This window comes from Cordyceps fumosorosea (assembly GCF_001636725.1).
Source record: "Cordyceps fumosorosea ARSEF 2679 chromosome Unknown scaffold_4, whole genome shotgun sequence".
In the NCBI taxonomy this organism is placed as follows: Eukaryota; Fungi; Ascomycota; class Sordariomycetes; order Hypocreales; family Cordycipitaceae; genus Cordyceps; species Cordyceps fumosorosea.
Genome location: NW_017387304.1, coordinates 555,920 through 583,569, shown reverse-complemented (window position 1 = coordinate 583,569; position 27,650 = coordinate 555,920). Strand labels below are relative to the sequence as shown.

Here is a 27,650-nt window from a genome sequence, read left to right as displayed (position 1 = left end):
CCTCCTGGCCACCCTGCCGGAGCTGCTCGAGGCGCTCGTCGCGCGCTGGCTGGACGCGCCCGACGTCGGCGTCGGGGAGCGCGCGGGCCGCGTCCTCGGCGACCTGCTCGAGACGGACTGCGACGTGGACGCCGCGCCGCCGCCGTCTCACGCGGTCAACGGCGTCGCTAGCCCTCGGGGCCACGGACGCCTCTGGCAGCTTCTGTTCGACGCTGAGCAGCTGTTCTCCATCATCCCTCGTCTCTGCAGCACCGCCTCCGCAACCGAAGACGTCGACGGCGAGCATGGCCCGGCCCGCACGGAGCGCCAGGTCTCCCTCGCGCAGGGCCGGCTACTGCGTCTCCTCCCCCGCCTTGCGATGCTCAACCTCGGCGCACTCACGCGCACGCCGTTCCCGGAGTTGTTGCCGCTGCCGCAGAGCGTCGCCCGGGACGCCGGCGGCAACGGCCTGCTGCAGTGGGCCGCGCTCGCCATGGTCGACAAGTCGGACGTGCTCTTGCACCTCAGCTTGATTGACTTTTTCGAGACGCTCGTCAGCGTCATGCGTGTGTCGCCGTCTGCGACGGCTACCGTCCGGAGCCTCGTCAGGGCGGCCACCGCCAACGACGCGCAGCTCAAGGAGGCGCTGGTCGCTCTGCCGAACCGCACGATAGAGGAGGAGGCGGAGCCGCTACGGATATACATAGGGCAGCTGCTAGATTGAGTAGATAATGCAATGAATGATGAATGATGCAATTTGTACATAGTTATCAAAATAGCCACTTGAATGGAAATCCCCATCGATGCTCTCATTAAACGTTTCTACATCTATTATCTTGTACAACGGCGGCTTCCAACTCCATCACCTTGAAACAAGACACAACAGACTTTTTGTTTTCGATTCCTCCCTCCTAATAATGGTCCGCTTCATATGCTACATAGCATCACAGCATCTTGCGCGCAGCCTGCTCGTGATCTCCGCCCGTTGCATCGGATACGGTGCTGATAACACTCTCCCGTCTCTTCTCCGCCATGCTCGCCATGCCTTCGATACCTAAAGACACTTCGCCTACCCGACGCAGTACCGTCAGCAAAGCACCCCGTAGGTCGGCAGTCAAGTCCTTCTGGAGCAGCTCTACTGCAAGCGGGTAGAATTCGCCAATGTGCGTCTTGAACGCATCGTCCGGGAAGGTAGCGTATCCCTCAAGCACGTCCACCACCACAGGACGCCAGGCCGCGAGATTGCGCTGCTGGCTCTCCTCCACAAGTGTAGAATACCCGGTTATGATGTCCTTGCACAGTGGCACAAGAGCCGACTCGATATCCGCTCGGCTATCGAGACGCTCTGGCGCGTTGTCCGCAAACATGCGGAACAGGATGGACACGTATGTGGCGGCTGCTCCGCTCTCCTGCTTCAGGAGATTTGGCGGTTGCTTCATGAAACCTTCCCGCCACAGCTTCATGCGCAGCTCCTTGTCCTCATTGAAGCGTCTTGCAAACTGGAAGGACCTCTTGAGGAGTGCCATTAGGCGTAGCAATTCTGTGGATGGGATGTGCGCATACACAGTGTCGTTGCTGAAAAGTTCGTTGACGGTTTCGATCATGAGCAGTTGCAGAACACAACGTGAAATGATGCGATTGAAGAATCTCCTTCTCGCCGCAGTAACAACAACGGGCTGCTGTTGTAGTGTGGACGCCGGCTTGAACTCTTCCAAGGGAGCTTGGCTTGTAGCACCAATGGATGGTCGTCGTGCATCGTCATCCAGCGGTCGCGGTGAGATTGGTCTGTTCATAGATTCACTGTCAGACGCATGATCATTTTCGTCTCCCCCGTTGATTTTGAGCGACCCATCGTCCGCAACAGGCTCTCCACCAGTGCCTAGACCACTGGAAAAATCTATACCATTAGACGGCAGAGACAGTGCTGCCGGGGATGCGCCGTTCGCGGCCGTGAAGAGCTGATACGCGGTTGTGCGCTCGAACAGCTCGCAGAATGCTCCTACAATCTTCGCCCAGTGCTCCGGCGCGAACTTGGTAACATTTTTGAGGATGAGCTGCTGCAAGCAGTTGCTGCCAATACGAGAAATTGTATCATTTTCTTGGCAAATGCAAAGCTCAAGAAGTTCCAAGAAGCGATCGAGCATGTATTCCAGAGAGTCAAAGTAGTGAGTGAACAGCGTGATCATGTTCCTCAGCGCCTGGATCATAGTTGTTGAGAGCCAGACAGACAATTCCTCGTGGTGCAAAACATTTGCCATCTCAGGACGTGATCTCAGTACCATGAAAATAGGATATAGCTGTTGTCTCCAGAGAATGTCCCAGAATTCAGGGGTGAAGTCACCGCCATATTTGATCAGGGTAGCGAAGAAGTACTCCAAGGCATTAGACCGTACTTCTAAATCCTCGCCTGTCATCAACACATCGTGGAATGCGAAAAGGACCGGGAACCAATATCCCTCCTCGATTGACGTGCTAGATTTCGTGGTTGACTTCGTTTCTTGTCGACTCTCCGGTGGCTGTGAAAGAGGGCACTCTGGCGTCTTCAACATCTTTGGAATAATAGATTTCAAGAGCTCTAGCGCAGCCAGACTCTTCTTCTGGAACTTGAGGTTCTTGGAGAATTCCGTCAAGCAGACGATAAGGTCAGTAAAGGCTCCCTGAGTGACAACGACGCCAAACTTGTCCTTGTAAACTTGGCTAACATTCTCATAGGCCAAGTTCACGATGCTCTCGGAACTCTCGCGAGCTGCGACTGTAAAGACGCCAAACATGGTTCGCCATCCAGAGCGAATGTTGCCTCCGCGGGCCTGAATCATCTGAATCAAGCATCTCAGCACCAAATCCTTGACCGTGACGTTGTCTGAATTGGCCAGAACATGCTGGAATGGTTTGAGGAAATCCTTCTGGAACTTGAAACCGGCCAGCTCTTCAATCTCCATGAAGCGCATTGATAACTGTCGCAAGGAGTCCAGGGCGAAGAAGACAATGTTCATGTTATTGTGGCAACCGACTTGGTTGAAATGCTCTCCGAGAACTACCCAGATGTTGCTCCATTCAAACCTGACGCGGTTCATGTTGTAGTAGCTGATCTCCACAATCTTCTGTAAACTGTATGTACGAGGAGAATCGTTAGAGCCGGAGACTCTAATTTCATCCCACGAAACCTCTGTGAGTGCCTTGGCAAAATGAACCATCGCGTCGCCAGACAAATTGGCTGTGTTTGTGAAGATGCGGTCGACGCCTCGTACTACTTCGTCGGAACGACTTTCTAAGGCAATCTCATGGGAGAAGCCACGGGATCCCGTCCCCGAGCGCTGGCGGTTGCGTGGCCGTGAGGATGTTGATGCTCTCGAGTCCGAGGTTTCAGTTCTAGGCGGGGGCATGAAACGAGCTTTAGAGACATCCGGGATGACGCTCTCATCCACGCCACCAGAAATGAGCTGTAGTCGGTCCAGTTGACTAATGCACATCAAGATATCCTTCCATGATTCTCGAAGCACATTGCCCTCGGTCTGTCCAAGATCGAGAATAATTTTGACGGCCTCGATATTCTTAGCCATCATCTCCTGAGGATTGTTCAAGCTAGTAGTATTTCTCAGCGCGGAGATGAAGGCCTCTCTTGGTGTTGATAGCTCAAAGGTGCAGGCAATCTTGGTAGCAAGCTTCATTCCCTCGAGACATAGCTTGCACACTTCGAGGCTGTGAGCCTTCTGCAGTTGCGATGATAGTGCTGAGAAGAAAGACATCCACGTCACGTCAAACATGGAACCAACGTGCTTGAAAGAGGTTGCAGGAATGAATTTCGGGCCCGTTTTGGTAGCACTTCGGCGCTGGCTCTTGAACAGGTTCTTGAACAACTGTTCGGATCGCACCGAGATTTCCTCAGACTGCTGCATGTATGCTTCTCTTTGAAGATCACGTCCAACGCCAGAAAAGGCTTGGCCAAAGCCCGCAGCAAGGCCAGTGGACTGCGCAGGTGCGCTGCCGGCGGCGGCGGCAGCCTCACGTTCGCTCGTAAGGACAATCTCGTTGCTAGCAATTTCGTCATAAATACCGATAAGGTATTCGTCTGGAAGATCAGCATTGTCGTTGATGCCTCGGTTGTTCTTGATGAACTCCTCCTTTGTCATGCGCTTCGCGATCTTGCTGCTGTGTTGATCGGTGTTGAGGAGAATGACCGAGTATGCGAGCACATACGCCGTGTCGGCGTTGGCAAATGCATTCGGATTACCAAGAACGTAACGTTCCGCAAATTTCAGCATAAATCGATCAATCTTCTGTGCCTCGCCTGGCAGACGAAACGACTGCAGAAAAACACGGAGAGCATCGACAAAACGTCTCTTGGTGAACTCCATCGAGTCCACAAAGGCATGCATGGTATCAATATTCTTTTGATCTCCTTCGCCCAGGTATTCTCCAATCTGGGCCTTGTCGAGCTTGTCTTCCTTGAGCAGAAACTTGGCGATATCATCCGGGCTATCGGTCGCGATGAAGCCCTCGGCGATGAGGGCTTTGATACCATGCTTGGGCTTGAAGTTGAATTTCCGAATCGCGTTGGTCAATGCCGTTTTCCGCGCCTTATCCTTCTCCAGCTGTGCCGGATCGTCATCAAGTACAGGCGTTGACGGTGGCAAAGGGGTGTCAATCCGCGATGGTGTCTCGCTCATACTGGGATCGATGGACGCGCGCAACTCATCAGTAGAGATTTTCCTGTCTTTTTCCGCACGCGCAACACCGGCTTCAGGCCGCACCGACGCCGACCAATTGACGAGTGACTTTAAAGCCTCAACCAGGCCTTCTAGAGCAATACGCTTCAGCGCATATTCTTTCGGGTAGTCAGGTTCCGGCTCTGGCTGCGGGATAATGTGAGCTACAGTCAACGGAGGTGGCAGGATAGTTTTAAGTTGCCATTCGCCGGCCGCTTGCGTTTTGGCTCTTGTGTCCTCGTATACTTGTTCGTTTACCGCGGTCACAGCGACCGGAGCCGTGGAGAACTTGGACAGGTCTTCGATAATGGTTTGGTAAATATTGTCCACAGTCTGGTCGCAGTCGTAGTTGAGATAGATTTCAACCAGGGCCCTCGGATCGGCGCAAAGGCGGTTGAGAATTGTGATGAAGTACAGCTTTTGTGAGATCGGAGCATTCCTTTGGGATAAGAGAGCCAAGTAAATCTCATTGAGAATGACTTCAATTTCCTTCTTGAAAGGCGGTCGCATGAACTTGAGCATAAGCCAGAAAATCTCGCTGCAGACCTCAAAGACCTTGTCGATGGAACTTGCGCCGTTCCTCGTAATGCTGAGGCACAGATAGAACTTGATGGCCTGAAGGAAGCTTGTCGGTTCATTGCTCTTGGAATTCTTGATGGTACAAAGCGGTGACGTAAATACGGAGATGTGGTTATTCAGGACGGTGTGGATGAGATGGAGCGAAATGAGTTTTGATCGCATCGGCTGGCCGCGGATATCAAAAAGCTGATCTGGCGGAAGTACCTTGGTCGACAAATTGCAGAAAGATCGGAAGACAAGATACGCGTCGCGAATATAGACCTCATCTTCGGCTTCGAGTTGGTCTTCATCATCGGCAGTATTTGTGCCATGGCCTGAAGACTCGGATTCGCCGTTGGTCTTGGACGGCTTAATATGTGTGACCATAGTAGGCCCATCGCCAAGTGCAGAGTCATCAAAGCTCTTTCGATGCTCCAGATCTTTAAGGGTGAGCTTTGCGCCGGACTCCTGCTCGGCGGACTCGTCTCCAGGGGCGTGATGGCCATCGTCGTGGTCGTCAGCCCCGTTGGTTCCTTCTTGGTTGTCGAAAGTGACATTGCTAGAGCTGTGTTTGAGGATTCCCAAGTTCAATCGAGCCTCCTTCATATGCAGTCGTGTCTTTACGCGCTCGAAGACTGTGCCAACCATTTGGGTCAAGGTGCCTTGAGCGACTTGCTGATTTGGGGTGCTGCGTGAAAGGAGGAACACATTGTAAACCTGTCGCACAGCCTTGAGCAGTCCAGCCCCGTGTACGACAATCTTGTCATTGAGGACGGCGGCGAGGAGTGATTTGACAATCTGCAATTGAATCTCAACCTCGGTAGCCTCTCCTTGGAAGCAGTCGCATATTGTGTCGATGGCGCGCTCGATGAGCGGGGACTGTGGTTGGGCGTCACCTTCGGCGGGCTCTTGTTTCGTTTCGGCCGAGAAGTACGAGTAGGATATTAGCTTGCCGATGCAGTCGAGGGCGGTGGTGGTGAGCTTGGAGTTATTGGTTCGGGTGGCGAGTTGCAAGGGCGCAAAGACGATTTCTGGGTCGGGAAGCTGCTCTTGTTCCTTGATGACATCGAGAGCCTTTTTGGCAGACTCGCCTAGCTGCTTGATGCGTTGTGCATCCCTGGAGGCAGCGATGGTGTCCAAAGAGGACACGACAAACTTGATGGAGCTCATTGGGGAGCGTCAGGGGACTGAGCTGCCATTCGCCGGGCTGTCAAAGGAGCGCTTGTGCTGAGTGGCGGGCAAGACAGGATGTGACTGCGGGAATTCGCTGTCAGTCGCACCTTGCACAGCTGGCGAGGGCTGCGTGTAAAATACTTGTTGCGACTCAGGTTTGGGATGAAGTGCCAAGCGGCAGCGATTGGTAGGGGAGCATGTGGCAGTGACAGGAGAAACCCCGGCACATGCGGCTGCTCGTACGTACACGCGGCGTCAAGCTCGCGACAGGGGTACTAGTCAGGAGAGCTGTACAGTGTCAATAGAAAGTAATTTAAATAAGAATAGAAATAGGTCTAGTAGTAAAAATACTTCTATTAAGAAAGAGCTGGTCTGAAATTTTTATAGACTAGACTTTTGTTTGATCTCAATAGCAACAACCCCTCCTCTTCAGTTGTACACTGGCGCAAGCTGAACAACGACCACATATTTTTGGTGTGGCGCATGGTAGTGTGGCTCAGAAGGAATGATGACACGAAAGCTTCTCGTTTTGTGGCTAGTGCGTTGAGCAAGTTGAAGGTGACAAGCCCCTGGGCCGATAAGACCATCGTGGTGGATCCGTCAGGGATTAGGTAAGAATCTCTGGGTTAGGTGCAGCAATTTCCTGCGCCACGACGGCCAAAGTGGCCCACCCAGACCCTCCCGATATGCCTGTAGACGGGATTATGCACTGTCCGAAGTCGCTCTTTCTCGCCCAACAGGGATTTTCCAGCGTCTCTCCTGCAGGCAGAGTCCGCTGAGAGCCCGCTGAGGCAGCGCTGAGCGCCGGCAGCCGTCCGTCGCACTAGTCCTACAATAGTCTAGCTTCTAAGCTCCCGCTAGCGATACCAGCCAGCTCAACGCAAAAACTGGACTTTCAACCCCAAGCATTTTTGATTCTCTCTTTTCGAGCCTCCTTGCCAACAATTCCCGCGAGCGCGACGCCTGGTTTTTGCTCATCGCCCGTATTCCTGCATTGACTTGGCCGCCAATTGGCATCATTGCACGTCTCCCTGAGCACCTGTCGTCCTCGTCGCTCATCTTCTCGCTCTCCCCCTAGCGACATTTTCCGTCCTACTTCCTGCCAAGCTCTCTCGTTGCGAGCCATTTTCACACACACCCATCATGCTCAGCGCCGCTCTCCGGAGGCGAGTTCTCGCCCCTACGCACTCTGCCCTGCGCAATGGCTTCGCCGCCCACGTCGTTCGCTGCTATGCCTCGTTTCCCGACCACCAGGTCATCAAGATGCCTGCCCTGTCGCCGACCATGCAGGCCGGTAACCTGGGTGCCTGGCAGAAGAAGCCTGGTGACACTATAAGCCCCGGTGAGGTCCTCGTAGAGATCGAGACCGACAAGGCCCAGATGGACTTTGAGTTCCAGGAGGATGGTGTCATTGCAAAGATCCTCAAGGAGGCTGGCGAGAAGGATGTCGCCGTTGGCACCGTAAGCACCTCGCCCGATCCACCCGACCTCATATCCTTCTTTTGCTGTTCTTGCTGACAAACACACAGCCCATCGCTGTCCTTGTCGAAGAGGGCGCCGACATCTCCGCCTTCGAAAAGTTCACACTCGAGGATGCCGGTGGCAGCGGCCAGCCCGCCGCCCCTAAGACCGAGAGCAAGTCCGACGCTCCGGCCCCCACCGAGTCGAGCTCCCCGGCCCCCGAGCCCGAGCAGTATGCCTCTTCCGGTAAGAAGCTCGAGACTGCTCTCGACCGTACCGCCAACGCCAGCCCTGCTGCCGTCCGACTTGCCAGGGAGCAGGGGGTCAGCATCGACACTCTCAAGGGCACCGGCAAGAACGGCCAGATCACTGAGGAGGATGTCAAGAAGGCCGGGAGCGCTCCCGCTGCCGCCGCTCCTGGCGCCACATATGAGGATCTCCCCGTCAGCGGAATGCGCAAGGTCATTGCCAGCCGCCTTCAGGAGTCGGTCCAGAGCAACCCCCACTTCTTCGTTACCAGCTCCCTGTCCGTTTCCAAGCTGCTGAAGCTCCGCCAGGCTCTCAACAGCTCGTCCGAGGGCAAGTACAAGCTGTCTGTCAACGATTTCCTCATCAAGGCCATTGCGGTTGCTTCCAAGAAGGTTCCTGCTGTCAACTCGAGCTGGCGTGGCGAGACAATCCGCCAGTTCAACTCTGTTGACGTCTCCGTCGCTGTCTCTACCCCCACCGGGCTCATTACCCCCATCGTTACTGGCGTCGAGGGCCGCGGCCTCGAGTCCATCTCGAGCAAGGTCAAGGAGCTCGCTAAGAAGGCCCGCGACAACAAGCTCAAGCCCGAGGAGTACCAGGGTGGTACCATCTCCATCTCCAACATGGGCATGAACAACGCTGTTGATCACTTCACCGCCGTCATCAACCCCCCGCAGGCCGCTATCCTCGCCGTCGGCACCACAAAGAAGGTGGCCGTCCCCGTCCAGAACGAGGACGGTTCCGCTGGTGTTGAGTGGGAGGACCAGATTACCGTCACCGCCAGCTTCGACCACAAGGTTGTCGACGGCGCTGTTGGCGCGGAATGGATCCGCGAGTTCAAGAAGGTCATTGAGAACCCTCTTGCTCTGCTGCTTTAAGCTGCCACGTGTGGAGGGCATGAACGTTGACCTGAAGGCAGGCAATGGAGTGATACCATGGGAGGTAGCGTTATAGACAAAAGGAATTATGACCAGCAGTGGGCTGGCGCGACTACTACAAGACAAGTAGTTGGCTGGCGGTGTCTGTTGATGCCTCTCGGGGCTCATGGAACGATTACTGGGCTGAAGCCTGTGTACAATGATAACTTTGATTAATGCTGTATTCCGGATGAGGCAAAGGCACTTGGCTTGCGATGGCCTCGACTTGACTTGATTCCCCGCACGCGATGCAGAAATATTCCTTTTTCGTTAGATTTATAACAGTGTTTACTCATTGAATGCTTTAGCGAAATTGTGAAGGCCATGTACAACAAGCCCAAGTGATGAATGCACGGCGCGTGGTAGTTGGTCGGTTGAGTGAGCGGCTGCGATGTATCTCGTATACTCACATCAAGTCAGGCTAGATCCGGTGTTCTTCACTTTTACTTCCTCTCTCTCTCATTACTTCCTTCTTGCTCTTCTACACGAATCAATAATGTCTTTGCTCTTGTTCGGCCTTTGAATAGCCCAAGTCGGCATTCTCGACCGCTATGCCGCTTAAGGCAAGCCCGAGTCGGGGATTTCAACTATGCTGTCCAATCGGCTCTTAAGTCCGGTTCACAACTTGTACGGGCTTTTGCGCTTCTGTCTCCGAATAGTTGAGACTTACACATTACATCTACGGCTGTATGTGGACAAGGTCGGCAAATTGACAACGCTACTCCTCTTGGTAATTGCGACCATACACGTTCTAACCTACCGTCATTTCTGTTACCTAGGCGACAGCTAGTCGTTCTCTTGCCGTCGCCAAAGATCCTAGCCCTTGGCAGAAATGGCCGAGCAGGCTGGACAAGCCGAGCATCCGCCAGCGGCCACCACCGCCGCCAAGAAGCGGCGCCGCCCGCCACTGTCCTGCGAGCAGTGCCGCAGGCGCAAGATCAAGTGCGACCGCGAGTTTCCGTGCGGCCACTGCGTCAGGGCCGACGCTGGCGCCTGCACGTACGCGCCGACGCATACACCAAAGCCGAGACGGAGGGCCCCTCATGGTGCTGTCGCCGACGCCGACGCCGCTAGGTCCGGCGTGTCATCCCCGGGGGGCGGATCGGTTCCGCGCCGACCGGCTGGGGCCTCGACGGTGGTCAATCTCCGGCCAACAGCCCGGGCCACGCAGATTCAAACCCCGGACTCGGAGGAGTTCCACCGGGCGAGCGTCTGGCAACTGCTTCCGCCGTCGTCGGCAGCAGCTCAAAGACAAAGCGACGAGCCGGAAACGCACCGGTCGGGGAGAGCTGCGCATGGGGAGCCGGCTTCTTCCGGAGGGGCTGCTCACCGGTCCGGGGAGGTGTTTGGTGAGCGCCGTCGGAGCGAATCCACGCCACCACCAAAGGGAAGCATCTCAAAGGGCCGGTATTTTGGCCAAAGCCACTGGATGAATGTTTCAGCTTCGGTAACCTTCTCCCCAGAGCAGCTCTCACTCGCTCTTTCGATGTACTAACACCAGATGCCTTTTAGTTCCCGGTTGAGCTGTCTATGCTGAAAAACCAAGAGTACACCCAAGGTGAGCTTTTCCGGATCTTGTATCAGTGCAAAGTTCTCTGCCAAAAGATCAAGACGATCCGCTCCCAGCCGCTATCCTCGCTCGACATTGGCAAGAATACGCTGCCGCGAGCGGTCTGCGACGAGCTCGTCGAGGCCTACCTCCGCACCTTTGAAGGCGTGTACCGCATCCTTCATATCCCGACCTTCCGCAAGGAGTACGCAAGCTACTGGCAAGACCCCTCCGGCGTCGGTGAGGGCTTTGTCATGCTCATGCAGCTCTGCGCCGTGCTCGGCTCCTCCGTCCGGGCAGCACCGGTGGCATCGGCGGCTCGGCCCGCCGCCGCCGCCCTCAAGATAACCACCACACGCTGGATCTACGAGGCGCACATGTGGCTGATCCTGCCGCCCGAGAAGGGCCGGATGACGCTGACGGGCGTGCAGGTGCAGTGCCTGCTGACGCTCGCCAAGATGACGTGCGGCGTGTCGGCGGACCTGACCTGGGTCATGGCCGGCTCGCTGCTGCGCACGGCCATGTACATGGGCCTGCACCGCGACCCGAGCCGGCTGAGCAGCGGCGCGAGCGTGTACCGCGCCGAGATGCGCCGCCGGCTGTGGGCCACCGTCCTCGAGCTCAACCTTCTGTACGCCTTCGAGGCCGGTGGCATGCCGCTGGTGTCGGAGGATGACTACGACGCGCTCCCGCCGGCGGACCTGGACGACGAGGCGCTCGACGACGACACCACGGACGATTCGAGGCGGGCGGGCCAGGCGAGCAGCGGCAAGGGCGCGACGCAGATGTCGGTGCCGCTCGCGGTGTTTAAGTCGTTGCCGCTGCGCATGGAGCTGCTCAGGTACATCAACGACTTTCGCGCCGGCGTCGACTACGACAAGACGCTGCGGCTCAACTCGGACCTCACCAAGGCCTGCCGCCTCTTCACGCAGACCATCGGCGCGGTGACCAAGCATCAGGATGATAACGACTCCTCCTCCGCCCGCATCGCGCCCTTCCACGTCTCCCTCGCCGAGATGATGCTCTATCGGTGCCTCCACGCGCTTCACTTCCCCGTGCTCTTCACCGCCTTCGACGACCCGCGCTTCTACTTTTCGCGCAAAATGTGCCTCGACGGGGCCCTCAAGATCGCCGACCTGCTCGGCTTCACCCGGCCGCGCGCCCCGTCCCCCACCTCCGACTTTGGGCGGCTCGTCATCCACGGCACCGGCATGTTCAAGAACATCCCCGTGCAGGTGTCATGCATCATCGCGCTAGAGCTCATCCATGACACGGCCGGCGGCGGTCCGGGGCTCGGCCCATCTCTGGCCCCCGCGGCGGAGGGCCACGCCACGCTACTGCGCACCTGCTTGGACAGCGCGCTCGGGTGGATGCTAGACCGCATGCGCGCGGGCGAGGTCACGGCCAAGGGCCACTGCTTCGTGTCGGCGTGCGTGGCGCACACGGAGGCGCTGGAGAGAGGGCTTGACAAGGCGGCGACGATGGCGCTGCTGGTGTCGCGCGCGACCGAGGCGGCGCGCCTGGATCTGGGGTTGATCCGGGCCGTGGCGCGGGAGAGCGGCGTGCCCGTGGCCGAGGAGGAGGACGGTGAGGAGGAGGAGGGCGGTGGTCAGGTGGATGCCGCTGAGAGCTCCGCGGTTGATGTCGGCACAATCGAAGCGTTGGCTGCAAGCTGGGACGGAGGGGGGGGTGGTGGTGGCATAAGCTGGGCGTGGGACGAGGCGGACGACTGGATGTGGGGAGGCGCCTGGTCATCGCAGCTCAACGTGCCGATGCCTCTGGACAGCATGCGTCAGTTCTTTGAGGCGCCGGTCGGCTATCCGCGGTAATGAAGCCGACCATGTGTGTGTGTGCATCCAAGCAACATGTGGTGGTGGCGAGGTTTTGTGTGGCATGTTGGACGAGGCTGCTGCCATCTTGCCCTGCGTCGAACAAACAGCAAACTCGATGCCGATCGATCCGGATGGATTTCCATTGTCGCCAATTTCAGCCGGGGATGCTACATAATAAACAATAAGCAATCCCCTGCACATGCAGGCTACGGCTTCGTCTGTGGAGTGTCCCGGACTCGTATAATTGTCAAGAGGAAAAATCTCCTCCATTCGAGGCACATATACCGCAAACCCCCGCTCCCCTGTTGATGCATTGTGCAAAACCTTGTCATAATCATCCAACTACCTACTTCTTACTGCAAAATGCCTGCCTCCTCGTTCAAAGTTGTCTTCCTTGCCATCGCCACCGCGATGCAGGCTTATGCCGTCTCCTCGCCAGTAGCGGACTGCACCACGACGCTCAACATCACGCAGACCAGGTTTGCGACGCCGCCGTACTGGCCTCAGTGCGAGTTTGACAGCACGATGCGCGAGTACCCGTCGACCACGACGACCACGACGTCGCTCGACTGCCACGGGTGCCGCCACATTCGTGTCCAGGAGGTGCCGTTCGTGTACTGCCCATACTGGCACTACACGGCGTCGACCAGCGAGACGACGCCATACACTGTGCATGAGACTGTGTGTATGTCGACGCCCGCGCCGTGAACCAAGTTTGCGGAGGGGAAAGGGCTGGTTGCAAATAGGTAGCGATGATCCGAAACGAGAGGCGGGCCGGCGCGGCAGAGCGTGGTCGCCGTTATCGTTTGGAATGATGAGAAGTGGAGCGATACCATCGAACGGTCTCCAGAATGTGTACATACACCAAATAATTAGGGCAGAACAGAGTAATCAACAAGTTAACACGTCAATACGACGCTGCATCAGACTACTAGTAGAGACCCCTCTTGCTGGCTCGGAGTTGGTGTGGATGCTACGGTCCAGTCCACCAGTCCATGTTAGCATTTCAAGTTTGCATTAAGACGATAGTCAAGACACGTCTCGGAAATCACGGCTTACAGACGGCCGATCTCTTGGCAGCCCGGCAAGCGATGGGTTATTCGTAAAGAGCAATCAGGAGGTGAACCCCGGACGAATCGGAAGTGCCCGAAAACTGGATTTCTGGCTTACTTTTTTTTCTGCATGCATGCTGCAGGTCTGGTTGATATAATCCGCATCTGGGTCTTTTAATATTGCGCCCTCACGCCACCCTAGCCTCGTAGTTGTCCAGTCCATGCAGCATCCTACCGTCCCAACCGCGATGGCAACACGTCAAGACCAACCTGCGATGAAGCAGAAGAAAATTCTGCCTTCTTTCCTGCATATATCGATTTTTAGAAAAGTTTTCCTGGTTTTGCTATGCCGCGTGAAGCCGTCGTGTCGGGAGCCTCTTCGCCTCCTCCAAATTGTATAAGTACAGCATGAGCGAACTCTTTTTTGCCGTTTGCCAGTAAGCGATCATCTACAACTTCATCTCACGGTTTCTTCTCTTTCTCCAGACGTTCCATATCAGGCAGCCTTATTTTCTCTCGTGAGTAAGCCCTCATGCACACCTTTTCCGAGTACCGCAGATCATTGACTCAAATTCCAAGACACTGGCCATCAGACCTTTGCATAACTAGCTCAAAAGTCGGAAGCTACATTTTCTCACTCCTACATATCGCCTCATTCGCGCTTCTCTCATCACCATCTTCAACACTCAAGATGACGCTGATTTCCCAAGCTCTCCTCGCCCTCGCTGTTGCCGGCACCGCGCTGGCCACGCCCATGGTCGCCGAGAGGAACGAGATGAGGCCAGACTGCACCCACACGGTCAACACCTGGCAAGCGTACACCTATGGACCGACCTCAACTGTTTGGACCGAGACTGCGACGGCCACCCAGACGGTCGACTGCCAGGGCTGCGAGTCGGCGCAGTACAGCGAGCTTTACTTTGGTCCAGGACCCGTTGTCATGTTCACAGCCACCGTAACGGCCGAGACGGCCTCGACAACCACAGTGCTGGCCTGCAGCAAGACGGCCGCTTAAGCTGCCCAAGTGAAGTCCCTGTGAATACTTTAATTGGAAATTTTGGGGTTTTAAGACGTGAGGGAATGGACGGAGGCACAGTCCAGAAAAGTTTACAAAATGAACATCTACCTTTCGCAAATCTGCCACCGAACCTACCTTACAACAGTGTTGATAATAGTACATTGAATAATGATCGCGATGACAGTGATGATACTAGCCTGCAAGTGTCTTCTCGTAAACTCGAAATCCCGTGATGGAAGCGGACGGATGTCGAGAGAAGTTGGTATAGGGTAGCGACTGCGAACTCGGGAATTTTCTTGCCTAGAGAGCCTGCCTGTGTAATCCGCTTAATCCTAGACGAGCATATCGTCCACGCCTTCCCTACCCCCAGAATTTTCACCACTTTCGCAACATAACCACGGCAATAGCATCAACAAGCCAGACCGGGTACCTATGGCCAGGACCAAACATACACCCGACAGCGGTTCACCTGGGCCATGGATAATATCAAAAGTCAGGACAGCTGCAGCAACAACGACATCGATCGGCGCCGAGAGGAGCTCGTCAAATTCGCTACAAACTGCTTAGACGCAGCTAGGCCCTGCATCCCGGAACTCGAGGCGCTTCTCGATGCCTTCACAGGCGCCCAAGTCACGTATATCCGGGAAACTGGCCTCATTACCTGGCTACGGGATCTTCGGCATAATGTGCAGGCCGTAGAGGCCACAATCCAGAAGCTAAAGCAACCCCCACAACATAGGCTACATAATGAGCCGGGTGGCAATGGTCGAAGCGAAAAAGTTGCCAGCAATAATTCCGCAGATACGGATGGGGGCGAGGTCGTCACCAAGGCCGACTTGGACGCCATCTGGAAGCGGCTTGAGCCGCGAACCACGGACCTCTCCCACACCACCAGCCGCTGGCAGGTGCTACGGCGGTGCGCCAGCCTCGTCACTGTGAAGCGTACGTTCCAAGGAGTGCCACGGGAGGTCCGACGCGCGGCCGTCCTCAAGCGCGGCCCGCAGACGGGTCATGAGAAGATGATGCTTGACCGACTTATCAAGGAGCAGGCCAAGGCCGAGGTGACCATCGTCGACCGCGGCGCGTGCTGGATCGACGTCCGCTGGATCAGCACCAACCGTCTCGCGCGACAGATGACCGACTCGGGCTGGTCCTGGGGCGAGTACCAATCTGGCGATATCGTTGACCGCGACGAGTGGGAGGATGCGCCGTTTGTCAAGCAGGTGCGCCGCGTTGTTGCCGCCGCGCGCTGTAACCGTCATGAGTATCGCTTCCCCACCATCCGCCTGGTGCTGCCCAACCTAACCCGCGGCAAAAACGCGGACATTGACGTACTCCTCGAGCAGCTCCCGCGGATCGACCCGAGTGTCAACCTCGTCGTCGAGGATGCTGCGAGCAACTTCTTGTCGCAGCCTGCGCCGCCCCTCGCCGATACCATCCGGGCGCTTGTCGGATCAGGCAGCCTGCAAGTACCACTCACCGACACCATCAACCTCGAGCACACGGTCCTCGTCGACCTCATCTCGGACCTCACCCACCTGCGCCTGGAGCCGCAGCCGTGGCAGTCGCGATCCACCCGCGCGCAGATCGAGGAGGAAAATGCGCACGCTGATGGCGTCATGGCCCCCGTGCTCTACCCGCTCCTACAGGGACGCCGGCTCGTCTGCACACACGAGGCCGCCAACCACTTCCACGCTATGCTCACCACGGTCGGGACGGCGACGGAGCGCGAGCGCGGCCGTCTGCTCGTGCCGGACTACGGTGACGGTGCAGCAGGCAGCTCGTCCTCGCCGGCCACCGCCGTCCTTCGCGCGCGCTTCGACGCTCTCTCGGTGCGGCCTTTGCCCGCAGACATACAGTTCCCCGTTGAGGTGCTCGCGGCTGACGAGCCGTGGAATGAAGACCAGGTGCGGCGCCTGGTCGAGCAGGACGGCGTGTTACCGCCGGTCGCTCTCGAGATTACGCGGTGCGGCGTCCTCCGCAGCTCCCGGTTTAGCACGTACATGCACGGCTGGCGGGCTGACATCGTAACCGTAACGTCGAACAAGGAGATTCGCCCGCACATGCGCAGCTGGGTCGAGGCCGCCCGCACCCACGATGATGAGCGCGGGCCGCAGCTCTACTGCGTTGATGTCACCCGCAACCTGCTCGCCAAGGGTGCCCAGCCGCCGCCGGGCTGGAATGAGAAGGTGTCGAACAAGGAGGGGGGAGAAGAAGCTTGCGCGAATCTTTTGTCTTGTGAGGTTGGCGTCTCCAGCAACTGCAGTCGCAACATGCCTTCTTACATCGAAACTTGACTAGAGTAGCATCGGCCTTACTATCATAATCATTATCACCTTTATTACCACTATCAATCATCATGGCCATCAGAGTCATCACCATTATTGCCGCCTCTTATTATCACTATTAAAAGCACCATTGAATGACGCGTGATATCATCTCTATTTGGGTACCTTCAGAGGCGTGTTGGCAAAATGGTCAGGGTAGGCGTTTAGGCAGTGCATTCAGGGTCTAAATCCTGTGCCTGATCTCGCACCCCTTGTCAAGCAGAGGTGATGAAACGCCGCATTGAGCATAATCCAGCAAAAGACCAGATGGAGGGGTCATTCGTAGGCGACCTCGAACGAGGAGGGATTCTCCGCTTAGGCCGAGCCGTGGCTTCATGCCGGCCACACCCTGTCTCAAGTCCGAGTGGTTTACGGACGGGCGCCGCATGAGGGGTTGGTCGGGAGCGGCATAAAACGACTCTATGCGATTACAAAACGGCAGATTCGAATCCAGGCGAAACAGAGAAAGACGATGGTGTGCATTGATTCGTCCCACGCTGCGATGACCTCCAACTACACGGTCTTGACCGCCTTGTGGGAGAAGCCGCACAGTTGTAAAGATGACATGTATGCTCGCACAACGTTAGAGCCTCGCTTGTGTTGTAACTTTATTTCATTTTCTTTCAGCATTTTTTTTCGATACCTTTTTCTTTTGTTTCAAAACTATTTTCAACCTGAAACAAAACTCGCACGTGGGCATGGAAAAAAGGCTGCCCAACATGCAGCCATCATCATCAGGACATGCACTTGGAGGGAAAAATGCCGAAAGATCGCAGCATTGATTCATGTGACTGGTTTGCTTCCTCCGTCCCATCAGACCGACTATTGGACGGCGACGGGCTGCCGCACCCGTCAGCAGCTGCAGGCGGGATGCCTTGGGCCGCCAGACAAACTGGAACACCCTGGATAAGAAAATAGGGTTTCCTTGGGCATCGGCTGTACCTGAACTACTGTAGCTGAGCAGCCCTGGCTAGGGCATCTGAAGATGGTGTTGTACCTTTTTTTCTTCTTCCTTATTCTGATAGTAATCCTTGGCGCCGGACAGAGTTGGACCGGATCTGCGTTCCTTTTTTCCCCTCTCTAATTCCCTCACCCGTCGAAACCCAGCGACGCGCTCTAGTCAGTTGTCTTCGTGCATTTGTGTTAGATCCGGGCTCATGTCGCAAGTTTTTCTTGAGCGGCACCGGACCACTTCCCCTCACTCCCTTGACAACACATGAGCCAAATCCCTCTTCCACTCCGTTGAACTTGACTGGCCGACTTTGTATTTTCAGATGAGTCAAGTTTGGCTGATCGTTGTGCAGGGCAGCGGTGCGCTTTCCTTGGGCGAAAAAGAAAGAGACTTGAAAAGCGTGACACTTCAAATTGCACCCAACTACGAAACTAGGCACGTCTCATGTGCTCTGTAGACCAAGGACATCTCCGCTAGTTGAGCTGATTCAATTCCTTTGTTGGCCCCTTATTTGTTGTTGCTGGCGCTTGGTTCAATGGCATGGCTCACCACGGCTTGTCATGGCAACGCATTCCAGTCAAGGCACAGTGGCACAACACCAAAACATGCGACTCTACAGCACACGGGACGGATTCCAACAGTCACAGGTTGCAGTACATTGCGTCATGTAAAAAATTGTTTGTCAAAAGTAAAAAAGAAAAAAAACTATGTATCCAAGAACTAGGTGTGCCATCTATAACGATGGCGAAATAGGTCTCCAAGTGAAAGATCCTAGCCGCCTTTGCACACCCATCACGAACCGTAAAAGAATGAAGTCCCTTAAAAATATTCCCCAAAAAGCCTGCGGAAAAAACGTTTCCAACGCACCGAACGCCACTAGGACGTCTTTGCCGAGAATAGCCACCATCTTCATGACAAAAATACAGAAGCAACGGGCTATTACGGGTCAAGATCCAGCCTCGAGGTATCTGAAAACAGAACAAAACTGCCAGCCATCTAACACTGTTGTTTGAGGAGAGAGCATTTAGGCGCCATTGACCTTGACAGTGAGGGCCAGGGGACCTTTCTTGACGTTGCCGCCAATACCATCCTCAGCCTCCATGCCGGCCAGGTAAGCGTTGGTGCCAGAGCCACCTTGGTTGATGGTAGAGCAGGTGCCGGCGCCGCAAACTTGCAGGGGGGGAATGTCCATGTTGAACCGGGCGGGGACCAGGCAGGAGGCGTCGAAGCCGGACCACCCCTGGTTGGACTCATTCTCAAAGTCAGCTTCGAGCCAGGTACCGGCAAACTGACCAAATGAAGTCGTGGGAACACCGCCATGGCCGCAGGAGCAGCCAATCTGAGAGTTCTTGTCGACGGCAACATAGGCGGAACCACCCTTGGGGAGCTTAAACTCCATGGCCTGGTTGCCCTTGAAGAAACCGTTAACACCGCCGTCAGGTCCAATCTTGTTCCAGCATACACAATCCTGGTCGTTGCCGCCAGCGTTGTTAAAGGTAACGGTGTAGTCGTAGAGGGAGACGGCGCTGGCGGGAATCTCCATGATGTTGCAGCCGGGGGTGGCTCCGGTGCCAGTGTTGCCGGCATAGAAAATCTGGGCCTCAGTGGCGCGCTTCCCGACGCCGCCGCAGAAGGGCTTGTAGCCAGAGCCGGAGCCGGCGGTGGACGAAGGGCTGGGCGCGGCGCTGGCGACAGAGGGGGCGGCCGGGGCGACGACAGTGGTGGTGGCGGGAGGAGGGGCAGGAGCCTCAGTGGTGGCAGGAGGAGGAGCGGGAGCAACAGGCTTCAGGTTCTTGACGAAGCGGCCGCCGACGGAACGGTGAGCGTTGCGGTGACCGTGGCTGGGGTGAGCAGAGGCGCCAATGGCGGCAGCCAGAATAACGGCGGCGGAGAACTTCATCGTGTTGAATTCGTCGGGAGATGGCGAAGACTTGTTGGTGTGGGTTAAAACGTTGGGAGTTTTTGAAGGGTTGTTTGTTTGTTTGGCGCTTGGGGCTGACGGTATTCGCAGAATACTCGATAGGGCGACCAAAGCAGAAGCGGCGAAGAGTTGAAGGAGTGTGATGCGTGAGCGACAAGCGCGTCAACGAGCAGTTATAGAGAGCGTGAAGGTTGTTGTGTTAAGGAATGAATTTGGCGTTGGCCTGTGATGTCGTGAAGAAAGGAAGTGAGGAGGGAAGAAAAAGGAGCGTGGAGGGAGATTGGGGCGTTAGGGGGGGCGTCGCAATGAAACTTTTGGCAGCAGCGCACAGCACTAACTTACTGGGCCGTTGGTACCTGAGGCAAGGTGAGTACCTGTGGACTGGACCTACAGTATGCGCTGGCGGTGACAGGTGAGCTGGTACAACAGTCCAACTACCTGACGGCACACAACGCCTGCAAGTTGAGCCAGAGGCAAGGTACTGTCACCTGAGATAATGAGGTATTGCAGGTTTCCGGCAGGTCATTTTAGCTGAAATATCATGCAATTGTCCGCCCTTGATACTTGCGAGTACTTGGAGGTACTGCCCAGACAAACGACAAGGTACCTGCCTCATAGGCAGTTACCTGCGGTTGAACATCCAGGGGAACAAACAAGCCCGACAAGCTAAAGTGCAGTGGCCAGGCCCTCCAGGCACAAATGCGCCGCGATTGGCTGCATGATGGTGGAGGGGCGGGCAATAACGCGCCATGGTGGAGCCGGGGGAAGCCCATCCCCACCAGAGACAGTCACCAACTTGGGTCTACTTAAACCAAGCAACTCCAGGCAGGTACCAACTGTTACAGGGGCAGTTATAATGTGCTGAGCGCCATTACTCAAAGAAATTCACCAAGCGACCATGCCGTAATCGTTCGATCCGATACCTTCTCATGCGCATTGGACGATGAGGGCCAGCCACACACCTCACTTGCTCTTGTGGCGGGTTGGTGTGGTCCGTCCAGTAGTGGTCCCAGCGGTGACCCAGCGTCGGTCCACAGCGACCAAGGTACCTCTTGCATGCCTTCTGCCAGCACACCGCTGCAATACGACGGGGCACAACACCACGGCGACAGCAAGACGATGTGCTGTACTTGCGCTGTGCTTTGGCTGCCTCCTCACTCTTTGTACCACTGAAGGTAAAGGTATTCTTGGCTGACAGGAGGAGATACCCGATGCCCAGGCACCATCAGTTTTGGACGGCGTCTAGAACGTCTGGAACGTCCATCACTGGAGAACGGAGGAGGCATTTTTCTGCACAATTCTTTTCTGCATAATTTTTTCTGTCACAATTTTCAAAACGGGCAGTCCTGATTCGTCGAGTTGTGGCCTTCATACAGACCTCGGTTCTGAACGGTCACACCCAATCTGCAGTATCCTGATTGAGATAGGCCCCAGGTAAAACGCAGCCGTGTTGCCAGCAAGTTGAGTGAGGCCAGTGTACACGCGCCCAGAGGAAGTAAAAAACCGCAACCAGCCCTCGTCGAAACCGGCCCGGCGCAGGTCAATGCATCATGCTACCGTCCCGAAATCTCTCTACGCCAACGGAAACAATACAACCGTTGGCGAAACTAGAGGGAAACGCCCCGCAACCAAGTTCCTCCCAACCTTTTTCGTTTCCATCTCAATTAATCGTGCCAGAACCACAGCGGCATGAGCGGGTTCCGTCTTGTTGTCCTGGGGTTTTCAAGACAGGGAGCTGCTTACGCGTGCCTGGCACGTGATGCACCGACCGTTCTAGACCACGTCTATCACGGCGCTCTGCATCCACTGAAGATCCACCTCCCTTACCACATCATCTCCGTTTTGCTCCTCCTTGTCCTGACGGACAAAAGAACATCGTCAACAGAGCCAAGAGAAAAAAAAATCTGCCAACGCAGGTTCATGCAGGCACTTTTCAGATTCTGTCGGTACTGCACTTACCGATAGCCCCTCCGTCACATGCCGTCGCAACGTACAAGACGGACCGGCCCACCAGCACAAGACGTCTGAAGTGAGGCAACTCCAGTCAATCGGTACTTGTGCGTGATTTTTCTCGTCTGTATCGGCATCAATCCATTTGTAATTGACACTTCGATCATTCGAGAAGCGATATCTCCGCTTGGTATTTTTGCTAAATTCCTGCGCGTTTTATGCGAGTCGAGTCTCGTGTGGTGGTACCACCTTCTCGCAGGACATCAGCAAGACCAATATACAGGACAAAGCTGATTTTTGCAGCTCACAGCAACACCTTTACGTGAATACCGGTTACACCCTCGACGCCTGCTAAATTGTTGCATCCACCGTTCTCCTTTGTGTCTTGACTCGCTGCCCTCCCTCGGATGCCCGTGATGCTCATCCGCTAGCAGCTAACTAGTTTGGCCAACTACTTCGTAACAAAGAAACAACTGCGAAGACAATGTGCCCCATCCATACCAGTACACTTGGCTTTGCTACTCCATTGTATGCGAATTCGAGAAACGGCAAATAGAGTTTATTGACCCCGGTTTTTAATGTCCTTTGTTCGTTCTATCCCGTCGCTTAATACCATCCCTTGCTGAGAACGGACTGCCACTCTTGTCGAATCAGAAGACACTGGACTTGTCCTTTGCAAACGTATCAGTAGTCATAGTCGGTATTCTTCTCCTAGCTAATATCGAACATGCAGAATCCCGGCCGCATTATTGACTGAGACATGCACATCAACCCATTCCCGCTCCGTGTCTCCAACTATCCAAGATGGCAGGGTCAAGCCAATAAATTTGGTAATCTCCAATGCTCGCCGCCCTCGTGTTCTATATTCTGTAGCTTGTATGTATAACAGCCGCCGATCGCCCTTGTTCAGCGGCTGTCCCGCTGCCCCCCTGTCAATAGGAAGAGATGACAGGTGGAGGCCAGTGTGTCCTTGGCACGGAGAGTAGAGCTTGCCACCGTACGCTGCCACCAGTCCAACGTAGTTTATCTTGCGTATCCAAACTCGGGTTTGATAGGGAGTATCGTTTTTCTATTTCCGTCATAATACTGCGAATATTCAGTACGTTTCTTGCAATGGTAAGGCAAGCCTCGTTCTCTCCGTCCGTCGAAGCAAGGGAGCCAGTCCACATCACTGCCAGCCACAGAACGGCATGACCATCACGGAAAATAGAAACTTGAACGCGATAGCCAATGAATGGTCATACGAAGTACACGTAATGCATCCGCCGATGGCTGTGCAACAAACGTTACCCACCGGTCGTTTCCCCCGGTCCCCCGTCCCCGGCCTACCGGCAGCGTTTCAGGATACGGGCCGCCCACCAGCCGCCAGGATTCCCTCCCTGGCAGTCGGCGCTTGCACGGTTCAAAGGGACGCGTAATCCGGCACGATTTGTGACTGGTAGCACGAGACTCCTTTTCCAGTTGGCTGGCATTCTCGCCATCATGGATCACTACTCTGTAGAGTGGGCATCCGATGTTGAATGGCATCTATTATTAGTGCTACGATACGCTCATCAAAGCGGATTAACCAAACGTATAGAGGAATTAGCGAGCATGGTCGATAGCCTAAATTGTTTCTGTCCTCAGCCACACACTCACCGGAGCATTCCCAGCATTGCCGAGTAATTACTTCGTATGCCAGCCGAAGTAATCTGTATCCGCACGTCTGTTGTGTGACAAATGAAGAGGTACCATAACCAGTTGGCGGGTGCTCAGTCGCGCTGCCAAAATTATCCTCATTAGTTGCACATTGCAGGTGCTTGAGTGGAATTAAGCGGACTAAGTTGTTCCTCTAACAAATCGACAGTGATTTCCCCCTTTCGAAGGTTGGAACTGCCGCAATCAGCTTTTCCGACGTCGCGTATCCTCTGCAGAACATTATCAACATAGAATCCAAGCCCCCTTTCTTTGACAAGCTTGCTGCAACAGACATATTCAAAAGGCTCTCAACCTGGGCAGCACTGTTCACACGGAAACGAAATAATCTTTGCTGACTTTGCACTGTGGCCGACAGCCTTCATTCTTCACAACAGCGGAAGATGACTCCACTGGGACAAGCTCGGGCGAAGCTCTCGTCATAATCGGCTCGACTTTTCTGCGCTCTGCGATCGGACCACGAAGGTCTCTGGACAGGAAAAGCGGGAAGGCAGATTCACCTTGACCATGGACAACGGTTCTTGTGTTGTGGCAAGATTGCCGACTTGCATTGCTAGCCCGCCACGGTTGCCGATCAAGTCAGAGGTCGTGATGAAGATATATTGTAACTTTCCACCGAATGGTCGAAACTAGGCCTGCAAGGTTCTTTCCCGCTTTCCCCGAAGGAGGAGGAGCTGGAAAAAGATGCCAATCGTCCAGTCTATGGCGAATGAATTCAGATATCCAGAGTGTCTGAGTCTCGCGCATGGACATGGCAGGCGGCAAAGGCGGACAAGCTGTGCCAAATTTTATGCCAGGTATTAAGGCAAGGTCGAACGAGGGCGTCTCTAACAAGGGACGCTCTGTGCTTTTTGTTCTCTCCTTGATCTTTGACTGACCACGAAAGCCTCCAACTATCCAAACCCCCTCTCTCCAATCCTCACAGCTGCCAAAAGAAAGGGGCATGCACATTGACATTAACTAAGTCATGATCTTCGTAAAAATGATATGAGAGGAGTCTCTAATACACAGATGATTCCATATTGCATCCCAGCACGTTCATACCCGTAGCAAACTCAAAAGAACCCCCCATTAAAAGTAGCTCCTCATCGCGTCCTCGTAGCCCGTGCCGCCCTTCAGGTCCCTGCTAAACTTGGCGTGCACCTCGAGGACCTGGAGCAGGTGCTTCATGCCGAGCGTCTCCTCCTTGCTCATAGCAAGGTCCTGCGCCGACGACACCACGTTCTTGATCTCCCTGCCGTTTAGGTCCTGCCTGACCAACCTCGCGAGATCGTCGTCGTCCAGCGCGTCCACCTCGATCGTCCCCAGCGCGCGGACCCTGCCGAGGAACATGGCCATGATCTTGCGCCGCGCCTTGGCGTCCAGCTTGTCGTAGCGGAGCGCGATGTGGATGCGCGACTGGAAGGCCTCGTCGAACGTCTCGACGCGGTTCGTGGTTAGGAACAGGATGCCCTGGAAGTACTCGAGCTGGCGGAGGAAGACGCTGACGAGGGCGTTGCGGTGTACGTCGGAGACGTTGCGGCGCTCGAGGAAGACGTCGGCCTCGTCGAGCAGCAGCACGGCGCCCCAGGCGTGGCACACGTCCAGCAGGCGCTGCAGCTCGGCCTCGAGGTACCGCGAGTCGGTGCCGAGCTCGCCCGCCGACGCCACGTACAGCGGGCACCGCAGCAGCTCGCTGATGCCTTCGGCCGTCAGCGTCTTGCCGGTGCCGGGCGCCCCGTGCAGCACCGTCACCAGCCCTTTGCCCTTGCCCTGGATCACGTCGTCGACGGTCCGCGAGGCGTGGTTGCGGCGGGACGTCACCAGCGCCTTGATCAGGTCCTTGGTGGTCGGCTCCAGCACCAGCGAGTCCCACGCTTGGTCGTTCCACTTGACCTCGCTGATGTTGGCCACGGAGAACTCGAGCCACTGCTTCTCGGCGAACGCGAAGCCTAGGACGACCGGCGACGCCAGGATGTAGTCTTCATCCGTCAGCGCACGCGGCAGCGCGTCGTCGCCGCTGCCTGCACCGTCTTTGTTTGCGGTTCCGGCCGCCTTGTCGCCCTTTCCGTCTGCGTCGACGACCGAGGACGAGGGAGTCGTCTTACCACACGAGTCGGAAGATTCGCCTTTGGCGTTGGACGAGCCCGCCGTCGGCTCGCCAGCTCCTTCGCCGCCGCCATCCTTGTAAACGGTCGTGAGGACCTCCAGCTGTCCGTTGTCGCTGTCATACACATCAGAGCCACAAGAGTTACAGTCGGAGTCGTCCTCATCGTCCGACATGCTCCCCGGTGGCAGGGAGCCATGTGCTGCGTGCCCAAGCGGCGACAGCATGTAGTTTGGGTTGATGCGGCGGAAAGTTTTGGTGTCGACCATTACGCGGCTCTGCTGCACATTGAACTTTATGACGCCGTGTTTCTTGCTCTTGAGGTACGCCATGCCCGAATAGCTCTTGTAGTGGACGCCGCGCAGCTCGACAAACTTCTTGCCGCGCTCGATGAGCCGCTTGCGAAGGCCCGCCTCGTCGCGGTGGAAGTGGAGGGGGTAGCACGGCAGGCTGGTGATTTTTCGCGCGCCGCGAAATGACCCAATCTCCGATGCCATGCTACCGTAGCCAAAGTTTTTGCCGTCGTACTCGAAGTACTTGCCGTCAATGTGGAAATACTCGCCCTTTTGCATGTTGACGTGGCGCTCGACGCTCTCGACGCGGAACACGCGCGGCTCGTCGTCGTTGCCAAAGGTTGTCGTATACACCAGCGATTTCGGTTTCCAGAGCGCCCAAAGAAGCTCAAACGTGATGAGGCCGTTGCGGAGAAGCGAGTCAACTTGGCGTTTGATCTCTGCGTAATCCTTTCGTAAGTACTTGAGCAGCAACTTGAGGTGCGCAATCTTGAGGCCAATCTTCTTGGCATTGTTTGCCTTTTCCTTCTTCGAGTCACCAGTAGGCTTAACAGTTTTCAGGTGCTTGTAGTGCGCCAGCAAATCATCCATGTAGAGAAACAGGAAATCCGGATCAAGCTTGGGAGTCTCTTCCACAAAAGTCACCCCCTTGACCTCTCCAATGGTGTCCTTGAGACACTCTCTCAAAAGCTTGCTTCTGATGTCCACAAAAGTCTGGCGATACCTGCCCTGCGTGTCGAAAGTTCTGCGGACCAGAAAGATGTTGTCGTCATCCTCGTCGTCTTGGGACTGCGTGTCTGTGGTGTCGCGGATCTTGAAGCAGAGTGCAGAAGAGTCCCATACAAAGTCGACTCGGCGAAAGGATGGCTTGCCGTCCTTCTTGGCACGAGATTTGTCCTTCTTCTTCTCTTCTTCAATCTCTACCGGAATTCCGCGCTGGAACGTACGCCGTACGCGAGGGGGAGCGGGCCTCTCGTGCTGCGGTGGCGGAGGCGGAGGCGGGTTCGTGGGCGGCACAGCAGCAAGGCCCGGTACCTGCACTGCGGGACGAAAGGGGTTGGGGGGATGCTGGTCGAAAGGGTGAAACGGATATAGCATGTTCGGGTAAAAGGGGCTGACCATGGCCGGCTGCAGTGCAACTTGCTGCTGTAGTTGCTGAATTTGCCGGCGAAGGTTCTGCACCTCCTTGTCCGTGTCGCTTCCGCTATGATCATTCTCGCGGACCACGCGGGCCTCGGTCTCCCGATCTGAGTCTGATGAGGAATCGGAACTTAGCGCTGAGTCGCTGTCATTTCTCGAACGTCGCTTGTGGCGCTTGGACGTGGCTCTGGATGATTTGGACAGCTTTCCCGAGCTGACACGGCGGATGCGACGGCGACGGGTATTCTTCTTGGACCGCTTTCCCGCGGATGAAGAATCAGACGAATCTGAATCATAGCTGCTCACATCATCGCTGTCATCGCTGGAACCGGACTCTTGATGGGCAGTCCGTCTACGGGACTTTGCGTCTTTCCGACGACCCTTGCCTTCTTGGTGCTTTTCCCGGCGCCGATCGGAGCTTTTGGTTTTTTTCTCGGCTGTTTTGTCGGGGGTGGTCTCGTTTACCGGGTTGACAGGCTCGGTTTCTTGGGGCGGTGATGCGTTTGGCTGAGCCGGGAGGGGGGTTGTTTCGGCGGGCTTGTTATCCTCAATGGATCGTGCCGAGTTGCCCTGTTGCTCCATCTTGACGACCGGGATTTCTTCTATACGGACAGATCTATTATGGGAATGGAATGACGGGAGAGGAAGCGGAAGTGAATTGAGAGGGGTCTGTGAAATGCAGGGGAGCGAATTTGGCACTGTGCAAATTTACAGTACTGATTGTTGTTGTTGTTTTTGTGTGACGCATGTATCGGCAAACGGCAGACGATGGAAGCAGATTGTAGGATGAAG

General features: G+C 55.6%; 8 protein-coding genes across 8 annotated transcripts; 5 read left to right on the top strand and 3 right to left on the bottom strand.

Moving 5' to 3' along the window:
- Positions 1-923: 923 nt before the first annotated feature.
- Positions 924-6,413, bottom strand: ISF_02369 (SEC7-like protein; the record flags this gene model as incomplete). The annotated part of the gene is made up of 1 exon (XM_018845975.1): positions 924-6,413. The coding sequence occupies one exon, from the start codon at positions 6,411-6,413 to the stop codon at positions 924-926; it is 5,490 nt and encodes a 1,829-aa protein (XP_018706682.1).
- Positions 6,414-7,559: 1,146 nt separating this feature from the next.
- ISF_02368 (pyruvate dehydrogenase complex, dihydrolipoamide acetyltransferase component) lies at positions 7,560-9,004 on the top strand (the record flags this gene model as incomplete). The annotated part of the gene is made up of 2 exons (XM_018845974.1): positions 7,560-7,877; positions 7,946-9,004. 2 exons carry the CDS (start codon positions 7,560-7,562, stop codon positions 9,002-9,004), a joined length of 1,377 nt encoding a protein of 458 aa, XP_018706681.1.
- An 871-nt stretch (positions 9,005-9,875) lies between these two features.
- Positions 9,876-12,421, top strand: ISF_02367 (C6 zinc finger domain-containing protein; the record flags this gene model as incomplete). The annotated part of the gene is made up of 2 exons (XM_018845973.1): positions 9,876-10,490; positions 10,556-12,421. The coding sequence occupies 2 exons, from the start codon at positions 9,876-9,878 to the stop codon at positions 12,419-12,421; spliced, it is 2,481 nt and encodes an 826-aa protein (XP_018706680.1).
- A 366-nt stretch (positions 12,422-12,787) lies between these two features.
- On the top strand, positions 12,788-13,359 carry ISF_02366 (hypothetical protein; the record flags this gene model as incomplete). Its single annotated transcript, XM_018845972.1, has 2 exons — positions 12,788-13,109; positions 13,301-13,359. The coding sequence occupies 2 exons, from the start codon at positions 12,788-12,790 to the stop codon at positions 13,357-13,359; spliced, it is 381 nt and encodes a 126-aa protein (XP_018706679.1).
- An 808-nt stretch (positions 13,360-14,167) lies between these two features.
- ISF_02365 (hypothetical protein) lies at positions 14,168-14,491 on the top strand (the record flags this gene model as incomplete). Its single annotated transcript, XM_018845971.1, has 1 exon — positions 14,168-14,491. One exon carries the CDS (start codon positions 14,168-14,170, stop codon positions 14,489-14,491), a length of 324 nt encoding a protein of 107 aa, XP_018706678.1.
- Positions 14,492-14,970: 479 nt separating this feature from the next.
- Positions 14,971-16,791, top strand: ISF_02364 (hypothetical protein; the record flags this gene model as incomplete). Its single annotated transcript, XM_018845970.1, has 1 exon — positions 14,971-16,791. The coding sequence occupies one exon, from the start codon at positions 14,971-14,973 to the stop codon at positions 16,789-16,791; it is 1,821 nt and encodes a 606-aa protein (XP_018706677.1).
- A 2,006-nt stretch (positions 16,792-18,797) lies between these two features.
- On the bottom strand, positions 18,798-19,673 carry ISF_02363 (allergen Asp F4-like protein; the record flags this gene model as incomplete). Its single annotated transcript, XM_018845969.1, has 1 exon — positions 18,798-19,673. The coding sequence occupies one exon, from the start codon at positions 19,671-19,673 to the stop codon at positions 18,798-18,800; it is 876 nt and encodes a 291-aa protein (XP_018706676.1).
- A 4,737-nt stretch (positions 19,674-24,410) lies between these two features.
- On the bottom strand, positions 24,411-27,440 carry ISF_02362 (ATPase, AAA-type, core; the record flags this gene model as incomplete). The annotated part of the gene is made up of 1 exon (XM_018845968.1): positions 24,411-27,440. One exon carries the CDS (start codon positions 27,438-27,440, stop codon positions 24,411-24,413), a length of 3,030 nt encoding a protein of 1,009 aa, XP_018706675.1.
- Positions 27,441-27,650: the final 210 nt, after the last annotated feature.